A 20,153-nucleotide genomic window follows, 5' to 3' on the forward strand; every position below is an offset into this window, starting at 1 on the left:
CAATTCATAATGCAGTTTAGATCTTTTTTTTGTCTTTCAAAACAAATAATTAGATCATGTCGTACCAGTTGGCAATATGAAATGAACAAAGCTAATATTTTTGAAATATTGCATATCCTGAAAACTTGAAGGTTACATTCAAAAAAGGCAACCTGTTGTTCCCAGAATTTCTTTCCATGATACAACAGCATGCCATGGTTTTCCTTACTGATTTAATAGATGAACCTAGGCTAATTAGTTCGTTTCAATCAAGTTTATGTAACAGATTGCATAATAGATATCCTCTCTGAAATTAAGCAATCCCCTTTCATGCTAATTGCAGACAACTCACAAGAAAAGATTTTGAAGCTGCAATAATTGCTTGTCCGTGGACTTCTTACTGGATTACCTTCTCAACATAGCACACACATATAGTTATCTCCAGCGAGCGCCGTATAATCAATGACAACTCTTGGTATGTTGAATATTATTCAAATCTTACAAACCATTAAACACAGAATTAGTGTTTCTCGGTCTCATATATTTTCATAATATTATATATATCTCTTTGCAGAAAAACCATTTGAATCAACATCGCAACTCTTGGATCCCAAAGAGCAGAAAAGGAAAAGAGAAAGAGATAGGTATGCACGTATGACTGATCAAGAAAAGCAGGAAAAACTCAAAAAACGTCGTGAAGCCTATCATCAACATAAAAGAACAAGAACAAATTCAACTCAGATCCAACAAAAATGCTCAGAGGAGACTGATCAAGAAAAGCAGCAAAAAATACAGAAAAAATGCATGCATGAGAAGGAAAGATATGCAAACATGCAACCAAACCAAAAGAAAGCAAAGTTACAACAAGATTCTGCTAACCGTGCACGACGACGTAACACTCTAAGCAAGAATTCAATAGCAATGGAGAACCCTGCAAATATCGTAACAGATGAAGACTATTCTACAAAGACCAAAGTCATACATGATCTGCAATCTATAAAACAGCCAACAAACATGAAGGAAGGTAATACTCCTAATTGCATATATGACTCTAACAATCACATACAACATGCATCAATTTTTACAATGATAACAATCTTTCATGGACAGATATCCCCTATTCAATGGGCACAGCAACCAAGGATGGAGAAGAACCAAATGAATCAATCATTGATGATGAACCATATGGTAAGGATATATACTAAATTTATATTCTCATGCAATAGAAAACATCATATAATTCACATATTTCTATGCAGATGACGATGGAGTTGTATATGAAGAAGACACCGATGAAGAGGGTAACATATTTTCTGGTCAAGGTATGATAAACATGTTAAAATATTTTCACATCTCAATGTCAGTACTTCTCTAATTTCTTTAATCCTACAAATCATAGCAGAATGGGAAGATATAGAGGTACAAATAAATGAAAATGAGTCAACCGTTCCAGAACATTCAAACATCAATGATCCATATGACCTCGTCTATAGTAACATACCAGACAACACACACAAGCTGAAACCTGTTGAAAATTGCAAATATTGCGATGCAAAGAAATTTCACCATGAACCTGAAGGCCTATGCTGTCGAAAAGGACAAATAAAACTTGCAAATCTTGAGACACCACATCAGCTCATGAGACTATGGACAAGCAATGACTCTGATGCAATACATTTTCGAAAGAATATAAGGTTTTTCAATGGCCACTTCTCATTTACTTCTCTATACTGTCACCTCGATAGAGATACAACTACAATGAGAAATAGCGGTATTTACACCTTCCGAGCACATGGTCAAATCTATCACAACATACGGTCATTTGGAAAAGATGGTTCAGATCCTAAGCATCTAGAACTCTACTTCTATGATGATGATCCAAGCCTAGAGCATCGTTACCGCTATTGCCGCAAGGAAATGTATGAGCAAGACAAACATGTATTACTCATTATAACCAATACTCTACGCAACAATCCATACTCTGAACAATTTAGGACTTTGGGACAGGAAGAAAACATTGAGGAGTACAGAGTGATGTTGAACCTTGACCAAAGATTGGACCAAAGGACATACAACGCACCAATCACATCAGAGGTAGCTGCAGTTTGGGTTGAAGGAAATGAACGAAGGAATACTTTTGACAGAAATGTAATACTACATGGAAACAACAACGAAATACAAGGAATCCGATCATACGCTGGATGCTACGATCCATTGTCTTATCCTCTGTTCTTTCCAAGAGGTGAATTGGGATGGCATGCCGATATCCCAAAGGTTGGAATTACTACAGAAGATGTAAAGAAAGCTCGTGCTAATAAAAATAACAAAAACAATGACCCAGGTAACTAATTCAAATATTAGCCTTCATAATTACATTTACTAATTAAATAATTGCCTATGCCGTTAACAAACAATTATATTTGTCCAACACAGATTCAAGTGGTAGATTGTGGGTAACCATGAGAGAATACTACTGCTATAAATTTCATGTGCGACCAAACATATTTAACCCAATACTATACGGCGGACGACTTTTCCAACAATTCGCCGTGGATACATACATCAAAATTGAGAGCTCACGACTGGACTTCATATGGAATCATCAAAAAGAGATAAGGGCGGATCTATACCAAGGCCTTCTAGATAGCATTCATGCAGGACAAGACAGGGGAGATGCGGTCGGAAAACGGACAGTGCTTTCGTCATCATTTATTGGGGGTCCTCGAGACAAGATGCGTCGGTACCTAGACGCCATGGCTTTAGTCAGAAAATATGGGAAACCGGACATATTCCTCACGATGACATGCAATCCCAACTGGGAAGAGATCACGAATGAACTTGAGGTTGGTCAAACACCACAAGATCGCCCTGATCTTGTTGTTCGTGTTTTCAGAGCAAAACTAGAAGAAATGAAAAAGGAGTTGTTAGAAAAGCACATGCTAGGCAAGGTGAAGGCCTATACCTATGTTGTAGAGTTCCAAAAGAGAGGTCTACCGCACGCTCATTTCTTGCTTATAATGACCGGAAAATATAAGCTTACTTGTCCAGAGCAATATGATAGACTAATCTCGGCGGAGCTCCCAAACAAACAAAAGTACCCAGAGTTGTACAAGATGGTTATCAAACATATGATGCATGGACCTTGCGGTACATTGAATAGGAACTGTGCATGCACAAAGAATCGAAAATCATGCAAGAACTATTATCCAAGGCCATTTAACGCTACTACCATTCAAGGCAAGGATTCTTACCCATTATACAGGCGACGTGATGACGGCCACAATGAAATAGTCCGAGGGCACAAACTAGATAACAGGTGGGTAGTCCCATACAACCCTTACCTCCTACAAATGTTCAATTGCCATATAAATGTCGAGGTATGCTCAAGCATTAAAGCTGTCAAATACCTATACAAATACATCTACAAGGGGCATGACCGTGCGTCTGTATGTGTAAATGGGACAAGCGAAAAAGAAGACATCGATGAGATTAGACAATACAGAGACGCGAGATGGGTGACACCACCAGAGGCACTATGGAGGATATATGGCTTCGATCTAAGCAAGACAAATCCTCCAGTCATGCAATTGCAGCTACATCTACCAAACATGCACATGGTTTCATACCATGGAAAAAAAGAAATAACGGAAGTAATCAACCGCGAAGGTGTTGAGAAGTCAATGCTAACGGCATACTTCGAAGCAAACAAAATACACGAAAAAGCACGAAGCATTCTGTACCGTGATTTTCCAGAACATTATACTTGGCAAACCCAAGGGAAGTTTTGGCAACAGAGGAAAAGGAAAACGTTGTACCAGGTTGGGAGAATCGTCTCAGCACATCCAGCCGAAGGAGAAAGATACTATCTTCGAGTTCTCCTGAACCATGTAAAAGGCACAACCTGCTACGAAGACCTACGAACAGTTGATGGCCAAATATTGCCATCATTTCGTGAAGCTGCAGAGAAAAGGGGCCTCATTGAGGCAGACAACACGTTAGATGATTGCCTGACGGAAGCAGAGTTATTTCGGATGCCTTCCTCGCTGCGAAGGCTATTTGCAACGATTCTTGTGTTTTGTGAGCCCCACGACATCCGTGCACTATGGAACAATCACATCGAGGCAATGTCGGAAGACTATCGACGAAACTGCAAAAATGCAAAAATGGTAGAACAGATGGTATTAATCAATATTAGAGAAATGTTGCAATCGATGGGAAAAGACATACGATCTTTTCCTCTTCCAGAGATAAACGAGCAAAATGACACAAAAGACAATACACCTAGGGAGATCACCGAGGAAGCCAACATCGAGGTGGACCCTGATGACATGGAATTGCCTAAACACCTAAATGACGAGCAAAAGGCCGCCTACAATGAAATTCTAACAGCAATTGATAGAGATGAAGGAGGGCTATTCTTCGTAGATGGACCGGGAGGAACTGGGAAAACTTTTCTATACAGGGCATTGCTTGCAACAGTCCGTGGACAAGGAAAAATAGCTTTAGCAACAGCAACCTCTGGTGTCGCTGCTTCAATAATGCCCGGAGGAAGGACAGCGCACTCAAGGTTCAAAATACCATTAAGGATAGATGATGGGGCTATTTGTTCATTCACAAAACAAAGTGGGACAGCCAAGCTACTTCAAACAGCATCGCTAATCATTTGGGACGAAGCATCGATGACTAAGAGGCAAGCAATAGAGGCACTGGACAAAAGCATGCGTGACATAATGGATATACCAAATCTTCCATTCGGTGGGAAAACAGTGGTATTTGGGGGAGATTTTAGACAAGTTCTGCCGGTTGTACGAAAGGGTACAAGATCACAAATAGTAGATGCCTCACTACGCAAATCTGAACTCTGGAATTGCATGCGTCACATGAAGCTTGTGCGCAACATGAGGGCTCAAAATGATCCATGGTTTGCAGAATACCTATTGCGCATCGGCAATGGCACTGAGGAGACAAACGATAAAGGCGAGATACGTCTGCCAAAAAATATATGTATTCCACGCACAATGGATGATTCAGGACTTGATAGACTCATCGACAGCGTCTATCAAATGAACAGTGCTTGCCTGGAGGATCCAAATTACATCACGTCAAGAGCCATTTTATCCACGCGTAATGACTGTGTAGACCGCATAAATCTGAAAATGATTGAACGATTCCAAGGAGAAGAGATGGTCTATCACAGCTTCGATAGTGTAGAAGATGACCCACATAACTACTATCCCCCGGAATTCCTAAACACACTAACCCCAAATGGACTACCACCACATATGCTGAAGCTCAAGATTAACTGTCCAATAATACTACTCAGAAATATCGACCCAGCTAATGGACTATGCAATGGCACAAGATTGGTGGTACGAGGATTCCAGAAAAATGCAATCGATGCAGAGATTGTGCTAGGACAACATTATGGGACACGAGTTTTCTTGCCCCGAATCCCGCTGTGCCCCTCTGATGATGAGATGTTCCCATTCCGTTTCAAGAGGAAACAATTTCCTGTAAGACTAAGTTTCGCAATGACAATAAACAAAGCACAAGGACAAACAATACCAAATGTAGGCATCTACCTGCCTGAACTGGTTTTCTCTCACGGTCAATTATATGTCGCGCTTTCTAGAGCAACAACAGCCAAAAACATAAAGATACTAACAGCTGAAAATGATGATGAAGATGAGGACAACAAAAACAAGCCATCAGAGAAAAATAAAAAAAGGAAAAAAAGGAACACAAAAAGCGACATGTCAGATAAGAAAGAGGTCAATCAAAAAGACACAACAGATAGATACACGAAGAATATAGTGTATTCAGAGGTCCTCACCAAATAGGTAATGAGCTTTTTGTAAGTTCTATGAGAAATTACTCATGACGATTTTATGCATGTGTCGACTAACTAAAGTTGATATTTATTATTTCTGTTACAAATAGGTGATTCTCCTGCAAGCAACAACAAAACAAGAAACTTTCTGAAAGGTATGCCATGATTGCTGTACGAACAGATTATTCTATATACTGAATTCATTCAGGTTCTAAAGACTTCAAAAAACCATGATTATGTAATTACTATAAACTGTACTAATTCCAGGGATATAAGCTTCAACAAGTTGACAGGCCAAATTCCAGAAAAATTGTGGAGGAATGATGGCACTGCAATATTTGTAAGATAATAGTTCTGTGAGATTATTATTTTAACTACCAACTTTTATCTTGATGTTTTAAACAAATGGCATTCTATCCAGTGTTAAGTGTCACCTTTAATTTTCCAATGGAACCTCATTTCAATTTGAAAACTATTAGGTACCTGACTGACAATATGCTGAGTGGAGATTTGCCTGCTTGGATGTTGAAAAACACTGTTCCTTCTGAGTGTCAACAAGTAAATGTTGCTGTCAAAAAAAAACTGAAATTGCTATGGATTTGCTTGCTGTCCAGGAAAAAGACAATTGGTGGGAACTATGTTCCATTAGTTTTCTCCTTCCTGAAGAGGAAAGGAATTCAACTCTTTTAACAGGGACAAATGGATAAAGAGCTGAATGAGACTGGTAAACAACAAGCTATCATGGTAGTTATACTTTGTGTGGTTATTTCTTGGGATCATGTTTTTATGTGGTTCTGATTTTACTATTAAAAAACCATAAGCTTGCCCGTCGGATGTCGAAAGAAGCCAAGCCAGCTACTGTGTACTCCTCTGATTTGAAGCGCGCTGCCGAGAATACACAAACTATCGCAACAGCTTGCCATGTATCCAATGTATGAATCCTCTGAAGCAACTTCAATTACTGCTTGCCATGTCTCCATAATGAGTGCTAATTTTTCGAATTGCTGTTTTAAATAAATTAACTACTGTTTGTTTCAGCTGGTGTTTAATAAGTCACTGATTTTTAATTGATTTTGTCTATAGGAAAAAGAAATTTCGCAGTTAGACATTAGCAAATGCTAACAACATGTGCAAATCCTAAAACATAGACAGATTACTTTGTTATAGCACCTGAGATAGGCTCGTCACATGACACTTGAGATAGTTTACTAACTAAACTTCTGTTTTTGTTCACAGTTCAAGCCAAGCATGAACAAGGAGAATAACCCAATGTCTGGAATCAGATGAAACACGATGGTTTTCAGCCCAACTCAGTTACCTACATTGCTGTTCTTACTGCACGCAGCCACTCATGCCTGCTTAATGAAAGTCGAATGCATTTCAATGAGATGACATCGTTGCACAGGATACAGCCTCAGATTGAGCAATATGGCTGCATGATAGATTTGCTTGCTCGAAGTGGGCTCTTCGATGAAGCTATGAATCTTGTTCAGACGATGCCAATGCAACCAAATGCTGTCATATGGGGCTCCATCTTGAGTGCTTGCAGAGTTGGAGCGCATTTATGAGGTATTTTTGTGGACAAAAGAGGAAAACGAAGGTAGAGGAAGAAGAATGAGCCCCCCTGGTTTCTAGGGATGCTTGCTGTGATCCGTAGTAGCATAATTTAAATCAGTCAGGAAATGTGTAATTCCCAATTTCGAAAATAGTTGCTTATGATCTTACCATTCCCGTCACATTGGTAGAAATGCAATTTTTCTGATTGTGATAGCTAATGTACTTCTTAAATTTTTACCGTGTGCAAAATTCCAGGAAAGAGAAGAAGAAAAGTGGATATAGCATTATGAAATATGAATCGGGAATAAGAAGATAATTAATTTAGAGAGGGTAAAGACCCGTAGCAACGCACGGGCATTTCTACTAGTAAAAAATATAAAAATAAAAAAAGTTCAACACTAGACCCAGCCTAGTCGACTTGGGGAAACTCGGCCTGGCATCGGCGCAACTCCACCACAAACCTAGCCTAGAACCTTAGGAGACAGCAGGTGTGTGTGCTCCTGCCAACCAAAAATCTTGGCAGTGGTTTACAAATGGAAAAGTCTAACGCGCTACTCGTCGCGCTCCGCGTCGAGCGCGCGACTTGCACGTGAGCGGCCTGGCCCGCCTGACCTGCTTCGGCTTTTTATCCTGGTGTGGATCGACCAGTCTCATAGTCTGCACATACATGGGCCATGCACGTTTACGGGCCGAGTGAGAGGCTGTATCGTACGAGTGTCAAACAGACCAACGTGAAAAAATTTTGTTGTGATACAGATGAACAAGTACGGAAAATATGTTATTGGTCTTAACGGTGAGTGAAAAGGATAGAATACTTTTGTAAAGGAAAAGAATAGGAATATGATGCACAAATCTATACGAGTACTACTCATAGAAATGAATAATATATGTCCACTTTTTGTTCTATTAACACATTGTATATTCTTATTGATAAATACAATGCAATAAGATCCATACGACACATATTTTGAGGTACCTTTTATACAACACTAGCACAATACCCGTGCGTTGCTACGGGTTAACAAATGATAAATAGTTTTCTCAAAAATAAATAAATAAATGATTTGTCTTCAGTTTATTTTAGAATCTAAATATTTTCTGATCGCGAGACGTCACCGCGTTTTCTTGGAAATCAATGGCACGTCGCAACCTTGCAAGGGGGATTTTTTTTTAATCTCGGTGACACTGATCCTCGAAAGACCGATCCGAACTTATCCTCGAATCAAACTACCAATCCTATTTGCACGGGGATGGCATTTTTTATCTCACCTGATGACATTGATCTTGAGTTGTGCGTTCTTCTTATCTCGATCGATCCGATTCTCACGACAAACTGGCCGATTCGACTCGCACACTGGATATGCAGCTGGGACACAACTTAGAATTATTTTTTCACTCTCCATGTTCCACATAATGTCTTTTGCTAAATATCCGTACGTGGCGGAATAATGAAAAAAAATATGGATACACAGTTGAAAAAGCTTTCCTAAATTCGAAAAAAATGTCAAAGATGACAACACGTGGTTTCTATTCATATGGCGACAAATAGCTATTAACTCTCCAACTTCTTTCCTCCTTGGCACCTTTTCTACACTTTAGGAAACCTACGAAATCCTCGCATACCGCTGCAACCAAGCTATCAAGAAAAGATCACAAGTTGCAACTTATTGTAATTATCTCAAGGACTGTCCCCACGCAGAACTATTTTTCTTTATCTCAGTGCCTTCCCATGTCTCTATTACCCTCTCAATGCATCGAGCTTTCTACACGTTTTTAAAATCAAATACACAATAAAAAATAATACGCCGCATTGAGGCTTGGAACGTAGTATGCCGCGGCCCTACTACGTGCCAAAAATATACCTCACAATAAGAACAACTGCATTGTATCTGTCAAAGTAGTGTACTTCCTGACTGAGAAAAGTGTATGCCTGTGTTCACTTGCATGTATTTCTCTGCAATATTTTGTTAAACAAAAAAAAATTTCACAGGATCTCCATTACAATTAAACTCCATTATTATTTAACAAATTATTATGGATCTAACCTTCTCTTTTCAACATACACAACAAGAATACCGGTGGGCCATTCTCTTTCTACTCCACCACAAGTTTCTTATCTTCTCCACCGCATCTTCTCTCTCTCTTTGTCCACCGCATCCTATCGTAGTGTAGCGGAGAGCAGCAACTTCGGTTCTAGTGAAAGAAAGTGAGGAATCGAGCGCAGCAGCAGCTTTGCAGGTGGGGTGTTGTGCCGATGGCAGCTCCACGAGTGATTTCCCATGTGGGACGCCTCAGCCATTCGGGACAAGGACGGTGTTGAGGTGAGGCACAGGGGCACAGGGCGGTGGACTGGGTCAACGGTGGCGCTCCGGGATGTCGTATTGTTGTTGGTGTTGCCGCTGCCGTCTGCAGAGGTAGGTTAGGGTGGCGGAGCACTGCGGCAATAGGGCGCACATGGGAGATGTGGGGAGCAGGGCACAATGCGGGGGATTCGGGAGCCGGCTGCGGGCGGAGCTGGCGGCGCGGGGAGCCTGCTACGGGCGGATCCGGGGAGCCATGCTTGAAAGGCCTCCCTGAATATATGTAAAGCTACTACATCTAATAGCTGATAAATAAATTACATGAGGGATCAATCATCACAAGTCGATACGCAGGTCATTATACAATAATGGAACAACCTCAGCCCAGTTGTGTTAACTTGTAGCAACGCAAGCTGCACAAATGTTACACGCAGATCATCACATGATATTGAGGCCATACCATTCACATCATACCCTGCAAAAACAAGTTAAGCATAGAACGTCTTCTACCGAAACACTACGAGGATATCACTATAGCAGATAGCAACGGCGGTCAGCGAGTGCCCCCCCTCCCCCCGCGGGTCTCAAGGCAGCGCATCTATGAAATCGCTATGAAAACCTCACGGAAGTACATAGATCACATCTATGAAATCACTATGAAAATCTCATCGGATTGATCAAATCAACCCAAATCCGAGCCATTCGCAATGCCACAATTTTCACTAGATCAATCCTCTTGATCAATGCAATAGGTATACATGAGAAGACTGCAACACATGACCTATCAGGTAAACACAAGCAGCAATAATCATGTGGCTTGTTTTCCTGTGCAAGTCATCGTCAAGCTTCAAGAAGGGAATATCAGCAGTTTGGTGGATCCACAATTACATGGCGAATTTGATTTGGAGGAGGTTGAGAGGGTTTGCAAAGTTGCATGTTGGTGCATCCAAGAGAATGAGTCTGATCGTCCAACAATGGCCGAACTGGTACAGGTCCTTGAGGGTCTTCAGGAGCTTGATGTGCCCCCATGCCAAGACTCCTTGCAGCTTTATCGCATGGAATTCTCTCAAGAGCCTACATGGGACAGTCATGCTTCATAATCGATGTTAATAATCTTTTATTCAGAAAACGATAAATTTGTAGTGTGGCATGGAAATAGTAAAGTCAAGCTGTGATTGCTTGTAATTGTAAGGCAAGTAAATGGCATCCTTGCCATGGTACCAAATCTGTTATGGTTAGTTTTACATGTACTTTCGTGGTGTAATTTGTACAGTGATATTTTGTTCTTCAACTCGTGAATTTTTTGATCATGTAGGAAAGGGAAATCGGATTATGATCAGTCCCTTCATAGAAGTGTTTGAAAATGAATTCTTGTTGGGTCATCTCTAGTACATGTTACTTTTGCAGGCTGTATATATTCTGTATGTGGTTGATTCGTCCTTTTATCAAATTTACAGCTTCAGTTGGCAGTAGGGTTTCCTTTTTCTCCGAAAGTCTTTGCGATGCTGATGATACAAGCAAACAAAAGGGCATTGAGTCTTAACCCTGGAGAAGCTAAAAGGGTATACGGCGAATCACTAGCTTAGCATGATTTTACTAAACAAAAGCCACGAGGATAGCGAGGGAGGGATGCAAAGCTGATGGGATCATCAGTTCAGCAATCAATTCTTCAGAAACACCTGAAACTGATCCATCTACAATTTCCACTCGGATAGTTACTTTGGCATCAACACGTTCGCGTTAGCGACTGAGCTGGTACGGATGCTAGAGCTTCTGATGCTACTATGCTAGCACTCAAGAAACAAGGAACCAATAAATAAAAAAAGAATAGTTCCACCTGATCGTGGCCTTTGCAAACGCCATCTTCCGGATAGCTTCACTGCATATATAGGATGTTCCAACCAAGGTCAACTTTATTTTCCTAAAATAAAGTTGGAGTTAATATAAAACGGGTAGCAGCATTTACAACTATAACTCGTTAACAATGGAAACAAAATGAAAAAGTCACAATTTATCATGAAAGATTAAATTTCCTTATAAGATCTATTTTGGATGTGGCCCTGGTTTGGGGACCTTTCTTTTCTTGTTCTTACCACGCTGGGCGATTGACTCAGTGCTAAATTTTCATATGGCAGAATTAGTAGCCTGCTTTATTTTTCTTGGGCGTCCAGGTTGCTGGTGCATTGTTCCGAACTAGGTTACTACCACTGCTATTGTCCTGAACCAAAAAAAACAAATAATATATAGAGAGGTAGATGTAGACGACATCAATCTTGTAATAACCCTAGCTTTCAATTCATTTCTGATACTGGTAAGGTCGTCCGCCTCTGCCTTAGACAACATTGTTTGAACAGCGCCTTCTATTCTGATTTCAGCCATCTGCTCGATTAGGTCGAGAATCTTAAAATCAAACTTGTGCTCTATCTGCATTAATCTTCTGCCTAATTTTTTTCAAGATCCAGATGCTTCTTGGTGATAAATTGAAGTATCGTGTTTATCTGTACCATAAATAGAACTCATTAATTACGTGGAGAAATAATTAAGGTTAAATGCATCATACCATGCCGTTTATTGGAGGAGTAAAAAAATATGGAGAGGTATAGGCCCTGTTTGCATAGTGGTAGGAAGAAGCGCTTCTTAAATAAACTCCACTAATATGGGAAAAGCACTTCTCTGAGAGCTGGGTCTAGTCCAGCTTCTGTGTGTTTTAGTACAAATGGGAGTGGTGGGGAGAAGCGTGGCTAGAAAAAAGCTAAAAATAATGTACCGTTCGGCTACTAGTTCGAGCTTATTTTGTAAGCTGTTCTAAACATGACCATAGAATAAGATATCACTTTGATGTTCTTACTTGTTGGTTACTCAGAATGTGATCTCCTGATTGTTCTTGTTGGCTGACACTTTCATGTGCCCGTCTGTCTTCATGGCTTGCCATGCTTGGTGGAGTAGTGATGTTGTAATTTGTTTGGCTAGCTGATGCCCTGGCTAATCAAACATGCATGTAAGTTAGAGATAGTCTAGTTTTCCTAAACATATTTCTGCTCTGTTTGTAAGGTGCATTTACTAGTCATTCTAGTAGAATCACTGAAAACTACTAGTTCTTCGAGTGTTGATTCAATGGATTGGTAACTGAACTACACTTTTCGTAGTATAATGACTGCACATTTCAGAGTAAAGATGTCTGACTATATGAATTAATCTACATGTGTGCCTGCTGCTGTGTGTGAAGGAAGCTGCATCGCGCACTTGTCCCTTACAACCTGTTGATGTCATGTATATTGTTTTTCCTTATCTGTGCATTGTTTTATACCTCACAGTCACAGGAAAACATGATTTTTCTAGTTTTCCACAGTGTCATCGTGACAGGATACAAATTCATGCAGATATAATGTTTCCAATGTGAAATTTTACAACAGAACATGCTGGGGGCCCAATTGCAGGATGAGGACATACCATCAGGAGGGCCAGATGGGGAGTTCATCTTCCCAGGTTTTCAGTTAAATGATCAGCTGCAACAGGATCAACCCCATCAACACAATATGGACCTCGATGGTCAGGGGGGCCAGCTCCCTGATTTGAATGGTAACCCGGCTTAGGATAACATTGCCAATGAACAAGAGGAGGAAGAGGAGGGAATGAATGAGGAAGACTTCCTGGACATGCTTATTGAGGAGGCTCAGGCACTTCATGAGGAAGAAGAGGAACCCCAGGTCATTATGAACCTAGATCTTAATTTATCACCACCCCCACATTCCTCGAGCTCTTCTGAACTGGACAATGACCCACTTCCAATAATTGTATACACGGAGGGGATTCCACAGGTTATTGTTTTTAATCAAGATGATCAACATCCTGAGCAGGTACCGGTCCCCCCAATGGGTCAGCTTATGGATATTCATGCACAGCAGGCTGCCATGCAGGATGGACCCTTGATCCACCCTGAGATTGTTCTTGGGCTGCCTGCCAATAACCAGGAGGCTCAGATTGTGGCTGCCAACCAGATACCGAATGACCAGCCTATGGGGCATATTAATGTTAATCTCGCGCTGTTGACAGATATCCAGTGGCATAGGGACCCAATGTTTGCTCAAAAGACTAACAAATGTGTGGTTCTCCCGGAGGCGCTTTTCTCCCCTTCGGAGTCAAACCCAAAGACATCTGGTGCTCTTCAGAATCCCAACATTTTCAGACTTTGGGCCCAGCACTTCTCCCCAGCAGGCTGCCCTGAACAAGTCACATACATACCATCCGATTGGGCCTCCTTCTTCATCAATATGTTGCTCTCACCTCAGCACTTTGACTGGGCCAAAAAATTTCTTGCCTTTGCTGCTTGGAACTTCATGCTCAACTGTGTGGACAACCCATCGATGATGGCCTTTAGCATTCCCCCAGTTTGCCCCAGAACCAGCCCCTTATCTTGCATCAGTCAAGTGGAAGAGGGTGGCATCTCTTCAACCTCCCCCGCTGAAAAGGTTACCAAGACACCCACTCTGAAGAAAGCAAGGGCAAGACTTGGTAGTGCTGTGGCTCCGGATTGTGAATCCAGTGTTAGGCGGAGTAGTAGAATCAAGGCAAGAAATGAAGGTTTTCGTGCTACCACCTGTCAAGACAGCTGTTGTTTGGCCTGCCACTCAAAGGCCCCCACCCTATCTTTAGCACACATTCAGGGGCTGGGAGAAAAGGTATGCAACATTGATTCTTCAAAAATCTCCTCTGCTAGATTGTCAGCAAAGACCGACTCCATGAAGGCGGTAGGCATCAAAGGAAATTCATCTTCCCAGGGGACGCCGAAGAAGACCAAGAAGACCAAGCCCTAAGGATCGAACTCCGGAAGCTGAACAATTCCAAGATGCTGATACTTGTCCCTGTTTATTGATAAAGCTGTCATGTTGCAAGTCTACTTTATGGCAGTCACAAATTATATTTTGTTATTGACTAGGTGGATCTTTTGCTGGAAATTTGGTATCTTTTTATGGAATTCTCTTTTATTGTCTCAATTCTTGGGCTTAGCATCTCGGTTGTCTTGGATATGCTTTTTATGGTTATCGAGGGGGTTTTCGGTCTGGTTCTCTATCCCATATGGAATAAGGGGACCCTGGAAACGAAGTCTTTTCTTTAGTGATTATGAGTCGTAAACGTATTTGGAACATCCTGTCCTGGAATGTGAGGGGAATTAATTCCTCGGTCAGATGGAATGCGGTAAGAAGTAAAATAGTGGAATCCAATGCGGATATCATATGTTTGCAAGAAACCAAAAGGGAAATATTCACAGACACATACCTCAGAAACTTCTATCCTCCTGCCTTTACCCTTTTTGATTTCATCCCGTCTATCGGAAATTCAGGAGGAGCCATTATGATATGGAATGTTAATAAGTTTCAGGGACAACCCATTTTCCAAAATAGATTTGCACACTCTGTGGAGCTACAGTGTAAGATGTCAGGGGAAACGTGGATCCTAACCAACATTTATGCCCCATGCACCGCAAAAGGTAAAATAGAATTCCTGGATTGGTTCAAGCGAATTAGGATGCCGGATGATGAAAAATGGCTAGTTGTAGGGGATTTTAACCTGATAAGACGACCATCAGACAGAAACAGACCTGGAGGCCATCCCCAAGAAATGGTGCTGTTTAATGAAGCAATCAGAAGGTTAGGTTTAACGGAGATTCAACTCAAAGGAGGAAAATACACTTGGACAAATAAACAGAACAACCCGCTCCTAGAGAGGTTGGATTGGTTTTTCTCATCTCCTGCCTGAATTTCAGTCTATCCAAACACATGGGCAACAACTCTGTCAAGAGACTCTTCTGATCACAATCCATGTATCATCTCCATATCAAATCTAATGCCCTCTTCTCAAGTATTCAGATTCAAAAATTATTGGATGCATCATGAACGATTCAATGACATTCTGCATAATGTCTGGACTTCTCCAGTTTCCCCCACTGATAGAGCTAAAATCATTGGTGCAAAATTCAAAAACTTGAGAAGAGAACTCAGAATCTGGAAAGCAGGGTTACCAAGTCTGGCAAAAACCATTCAAAGCACAAAGGAGGTCATTCTTTTCCTAGATATTCTGGAGGAATCTAGAGATCTATCACTGCAAGAATGGAATTTAAGAGAAATTATCATTGATCATCTCAAAAATCTCTTACAGCAACAGAAAACCTACTGGCAGCAAAGGAGTTCTGTCAACTGGGCTAAAATGGGAGATGAGAGTACAAGGTTCTTCCATGCAAAGGCTTCCATAAGAAACAAGATTAACCACATCTCGACGCTGCAAGATCAGAATGGACAGAATGTCAAAGACCATGAAGATAAGGCAAACCTCATTTGGGCGGACTTCAAAAATAGAATGGGCAGGTCAGACTTTCATCACATGTATATCAATCTAAGCTCTATTCTATCTCCCTCAGAGGGTTTACAAGATTTGGAGGAACCATTCTCCAAAGAAGAAATTGATGGTATCATCAAAGATCTACCTACAAATAAATCTTCAGGTCCTGATGGTTTTAATGGAGAATTCCTTAAAAGATGCTGGCATGAGTTAGCTGAAGATTTTTATGCTTTATGTGAAGGTTTCCATAATGGGGAAGTGTGTGTGCGCAGCATCAACTCTTCTTTCATTACTCTCATCCCAAAAAAAGCTGGCCCTTTGCACGTGAGCGATTACAGGCCAATCTCTCTTCTAAACTCATCAATAAAGCTCATTACAAAAATTCTAGCGTTGAGACTACAAAAGGTCATCCCTAAACTCATACATCAGAACCAATATGGATTTATCAAATCCAGGACCATTCAGGACTGCTTGTCTTGGGCTCTAGAATTTCTGCACTGTTGCAAAACTTCAAAGAAGGACTTCATCATACTCAAATTGGATTTTGAAAAGGCTTTTGATCGTATTGAGCATAAGGCAATCTTAGAGATCCTAAGACATAAAGGCTTTGGGGAGAAATGGATAGGATGGATTAAGACCATTCTTGGATCAGGCATGTCGTCAGTGCTTCTGAATGGTGTTCCAGGTAAAACCTTTCATTGCAAAAGAGGGGTCCGACAGGGGGACCCACTATCACCTCTTCTTTTTGTGCTTGCTGCTGACTTGCTCCAATCCATAATTAACAAGTCTAAGGATGAAGGACACCTTTCTCTCCCAATTCCCTCGAGAGCCAGTAATGACTTCCCAATTGTTCAGTATGCAGATGACACTTTACTTTTCATGGAAGCAGACCAGAACCAGCTAATACACCTAAAGAGCCTTCTGGATACATTTGCAGAGTCTACTGGGTTAAAAGTAAATTACAACAAATCCATGATGGTCCCCATAAACACTCAGCAGGACAAGCTTGATCTCTTGGCTGGTATTCTAAACTGTCAAACAGGTGCCTTCCCTTTCACCTATCTAGGCTTACCTCTGGGGTTACGTAAACCTAACATGCAAGACTTCCTCCCTTTGATCAAGAGAATAGAAGGAAAATTAGGCGGAATCTCATCTATGCTTTCACAAGGAGGAAAGTTACAGTTGGTTAATTCAGTGTTAACCTCATCAGCTATGTTTCAGATGGTCACGTTGAAACTACCCAAAGGGGTAATCCACCAGATTGACAAATTCAGAAAACATTGCCTCTGGAGAGGTTCAGATTTAACATCTGCCAAACCATCCAAAGCAGCTTGGCCTTTAGTATGCATGCCCAAAAGTCAAGGGGGATTGGGGGTGCTCAACATAAATACACAGAATGAGGCTCTTTTATTAAAGTTCTTACACAAATTCTTCTCCAAAGTTGATCTGCCTTGGGTACACTTGATATGGGATAAGTTGTACAGCAATGGTACCCTTCCGGGCGTCCAGAATAAGGGTTCCTTCTGGTGGAAGGATATCGTCAAGTTGTTACATAAATACAAAGGAATTGCATCTGCTCGGATTGCGGATGGACGCACTGTACTGCTATGGCAAGACTTATGGAATGATCACTTCCTGCCATCTGAGCTCCCCCACCTCTTTTCTTTCGCCCGGAACAAAAACATCACGTATTACAAAGCGATAAACACGGCAGATCTCAATTTGTTGTTCCACTTGCCTTTATCCACAAAAGCCCATTCGGAACTCCTTATGCTCCAGGAGTTAACTCATAATATGGTCTCTCAGAATGAAATTGATCTTTGGACTTATATCTGGGGGTCTTCAACCTTCTCGGTCAGTAAAGCATACAAAGCTTTAACAGGACAAAGGGAAACACACCCAATTCATCGTTGGCTATGGAAATCGAAATGTCAGAAAAAGCACAAAGTTTTCTTCTAGCTTCTGATAATAGACAAACTAAACACAAAAGATGTTCTACAGAGAAGGGGGATGCATCTGGAGTCTAACGTCTGTGAAATGTGTATCCACCAAAAAAGGGAGACGGCCACACATCTCTTCCTGAGATGCAATTTTGCAAAAGCTTGTTGGAATTCGATTGGGATTTCTTTTGTATCCACAAGATCGTCAGTTCATATTTTTAATCAGATTAGAAGACATCTGAACGCTTCCTTCTTCATGGAAATCATTATCCTCATGTCTTGGAGTATTTGGACTACAAGGAATGACTGGACATTCAACAATGTGGATCCGTCGATTTCAGGAACTCGATCCAAATTTCTATCTGAATTTTCGTTGGTAGCCTCGCACAGGATGAACTCTGTTTTAGGCCAGGAATGTTTAGATTGGATTCGCTCCCTCTGATTTTTCCCCTTGTTGTTTGTTTCTTTTTTTCCATGTATCTTTTTTAGTGCTGTTCGCTTTGTAACCTTTTCAGACCTTCTTTTTAATATATTTCAGTAGGGCTAGCCACTCCTGTTTCATTCAAAAAAAATGGTGAAGCCTGAACTTACCTACCTGGACGATGGAGTGGCGGGCGTTGGTGACCTTCTTGTGCGATCGCCGGCAATGGACATGCGTCTGATCGTCGTCCGCCGTTCAGCGGCTTTTCTCTACCGATGTTACAACGGCACCTTCTTTGGTGTGAATCGTTGTTGGATCTGCTTGGGTCAAACCGACGGGGCAGTGAAATCAGGAAGTCTGTTGGTGCCCACGAACACCTGAGGAGGATCTTGTTATCAGGAGGTTGTAATCTGTTAAATTACTACTAGTTTTGTTCACTGTGTATCTAAAATAAAATAACAACATGTGAATCCTTGCAGCTATCCTCTTTGTTAGGTTGGTTCAGCGATAGAAAGAGAAAAGAAATGAAACAGACAGTAACTACTAACGAAGAAAAACGGAAAATGAAACAATGAAATTAAAAGGACCTAATGGGCTGGGAGCCCCACAGGGGGCTCGACCTAGATGAGCCCAACAGGGCACTGTTGGGCTCTACAAGCGCAAATCGGCCCAACATAAAAAAAACCACGTGCGTGGCTGCTGCTAAACAAACGTGTGAACAGGAACCTGACGTTGGTGCGGCCCATTATGGCCCATTTGTGGTGCTTTTCCAAGAATGTATTGACAATGCAGAATCGGGCGAATCGCATAGTGCTTTAACTATGAACTTATTTGGAACGCCATGCCATCGAATGTCGAAGACAGAGATTAGCACATATTGTTCTATGAACCAGGGAAAAGGCAAAGATTACAACTGAAACAGACCGGCGTAAGCCTCGCTGGATAACTCAGGATTTGAACGCAAAATGCTACTAACAAACTGCTACCATGGTCTGGGAAGTTCTAGTCTTTACATGGAAACTGCTACCGACAACTCGAATTAGCTGGAGCAACTCTTCCTATAAATAAAAACAAAGCGACGCTCTTAGATCAAGGGTATGAAGTTCAACCAAAACACATCCACAAAAGATTGTCCTAGTAATTCAGCATTTCTAAAAGTTACAGCTCTAGTATACATCTCAATATTTCCTGGTCAGCTCTCCAAGAGGTTCTATCAGGGGTAAGGGGTAATGTATGCATGCGTGCATTTTATAGCAGGTTAGTGTGCATGTGAGTATGGAAGCGTTTGTTAAAAAAATACATAAAAAGAGGAAAATCATAAAATATAGACAGAGGTGCATTAGTTAGAAAAATTAGAAGAGAAAGGAAGAAGGAACAAAACAACTTCTACCTTTAATTTGGGCCGATTTTCTGATTATGGGGCAATCTAGTAGGCCTTGTATTATTCTGTTGGGCTGTCGTGATGGGCTGTTTGACTGTCTATTTTTCAGCTTCGGCCTACTGTCAATATGCTTTCTGTTGGGCCATCGTTTTTGTTTGGCTGTCCGGTAGGTATAGCAGAATGTGCAGAACGTCTCAATCTGTTTCTGGATGGTTATGATAGCTTCCTGTCGCGTGTCCTGTTCAGATCAACAATGTACTCTGCCAAAAATGATAATGTGGATCTGAGAGGAAGGTATGACAAATAGACCGGCCAATTGCCACACAATTCTATCAAAGCAATACCTTCAGTGATCACATGAAGCACAAAATGTCGCCTCATGTTGATCGAAACTTTTGAATATCGCTGC

The 20,153-nt window shown here is 41.2% G+C and overlaps 1 protein-coding gene across 1 annotated transcript; it reads left to right on the forward strand.

The window, feature by feature from the left end:
* Positions 1–900: 900 nt before the first annotated feature.
* On the forward strand, positions 901–6,133 carry LOC117834302 (uncharacterized). The gene is made up of 7 exons (XM_072290235.1): positions 901–1,003; positions 1,090–1,167; positions 1,239–1,301; positions 1,379–2,320; positions 2,413–2,967; positions 3,874–5,492; positions 6,077–6,133. The coding sequence occupies exons 1-7, from the start codon at positions 901–903 to the stop codon at positions 6,131–6,133; spliced, it is 3,417 nt and encodes a 1,138-aa protein (XP_072146336.1).
* Positions 6,134–20,153: the final 14,020 nt, after the last annotated feature.

This window comes from Setaria viridis, chromosome 8, assembly GCF_005286985.2.
Source record: "Setaria viridis chromosome 8, Setaria_viridis_v4.0, whole genome shotgun sequence".
Classification (NCBI taxonomy): Eukaryota; Viridiplantae; Streptophyta; class Magnoliopsida; order Poales; family Poaceae; genus Setaria; species Setaria viridis.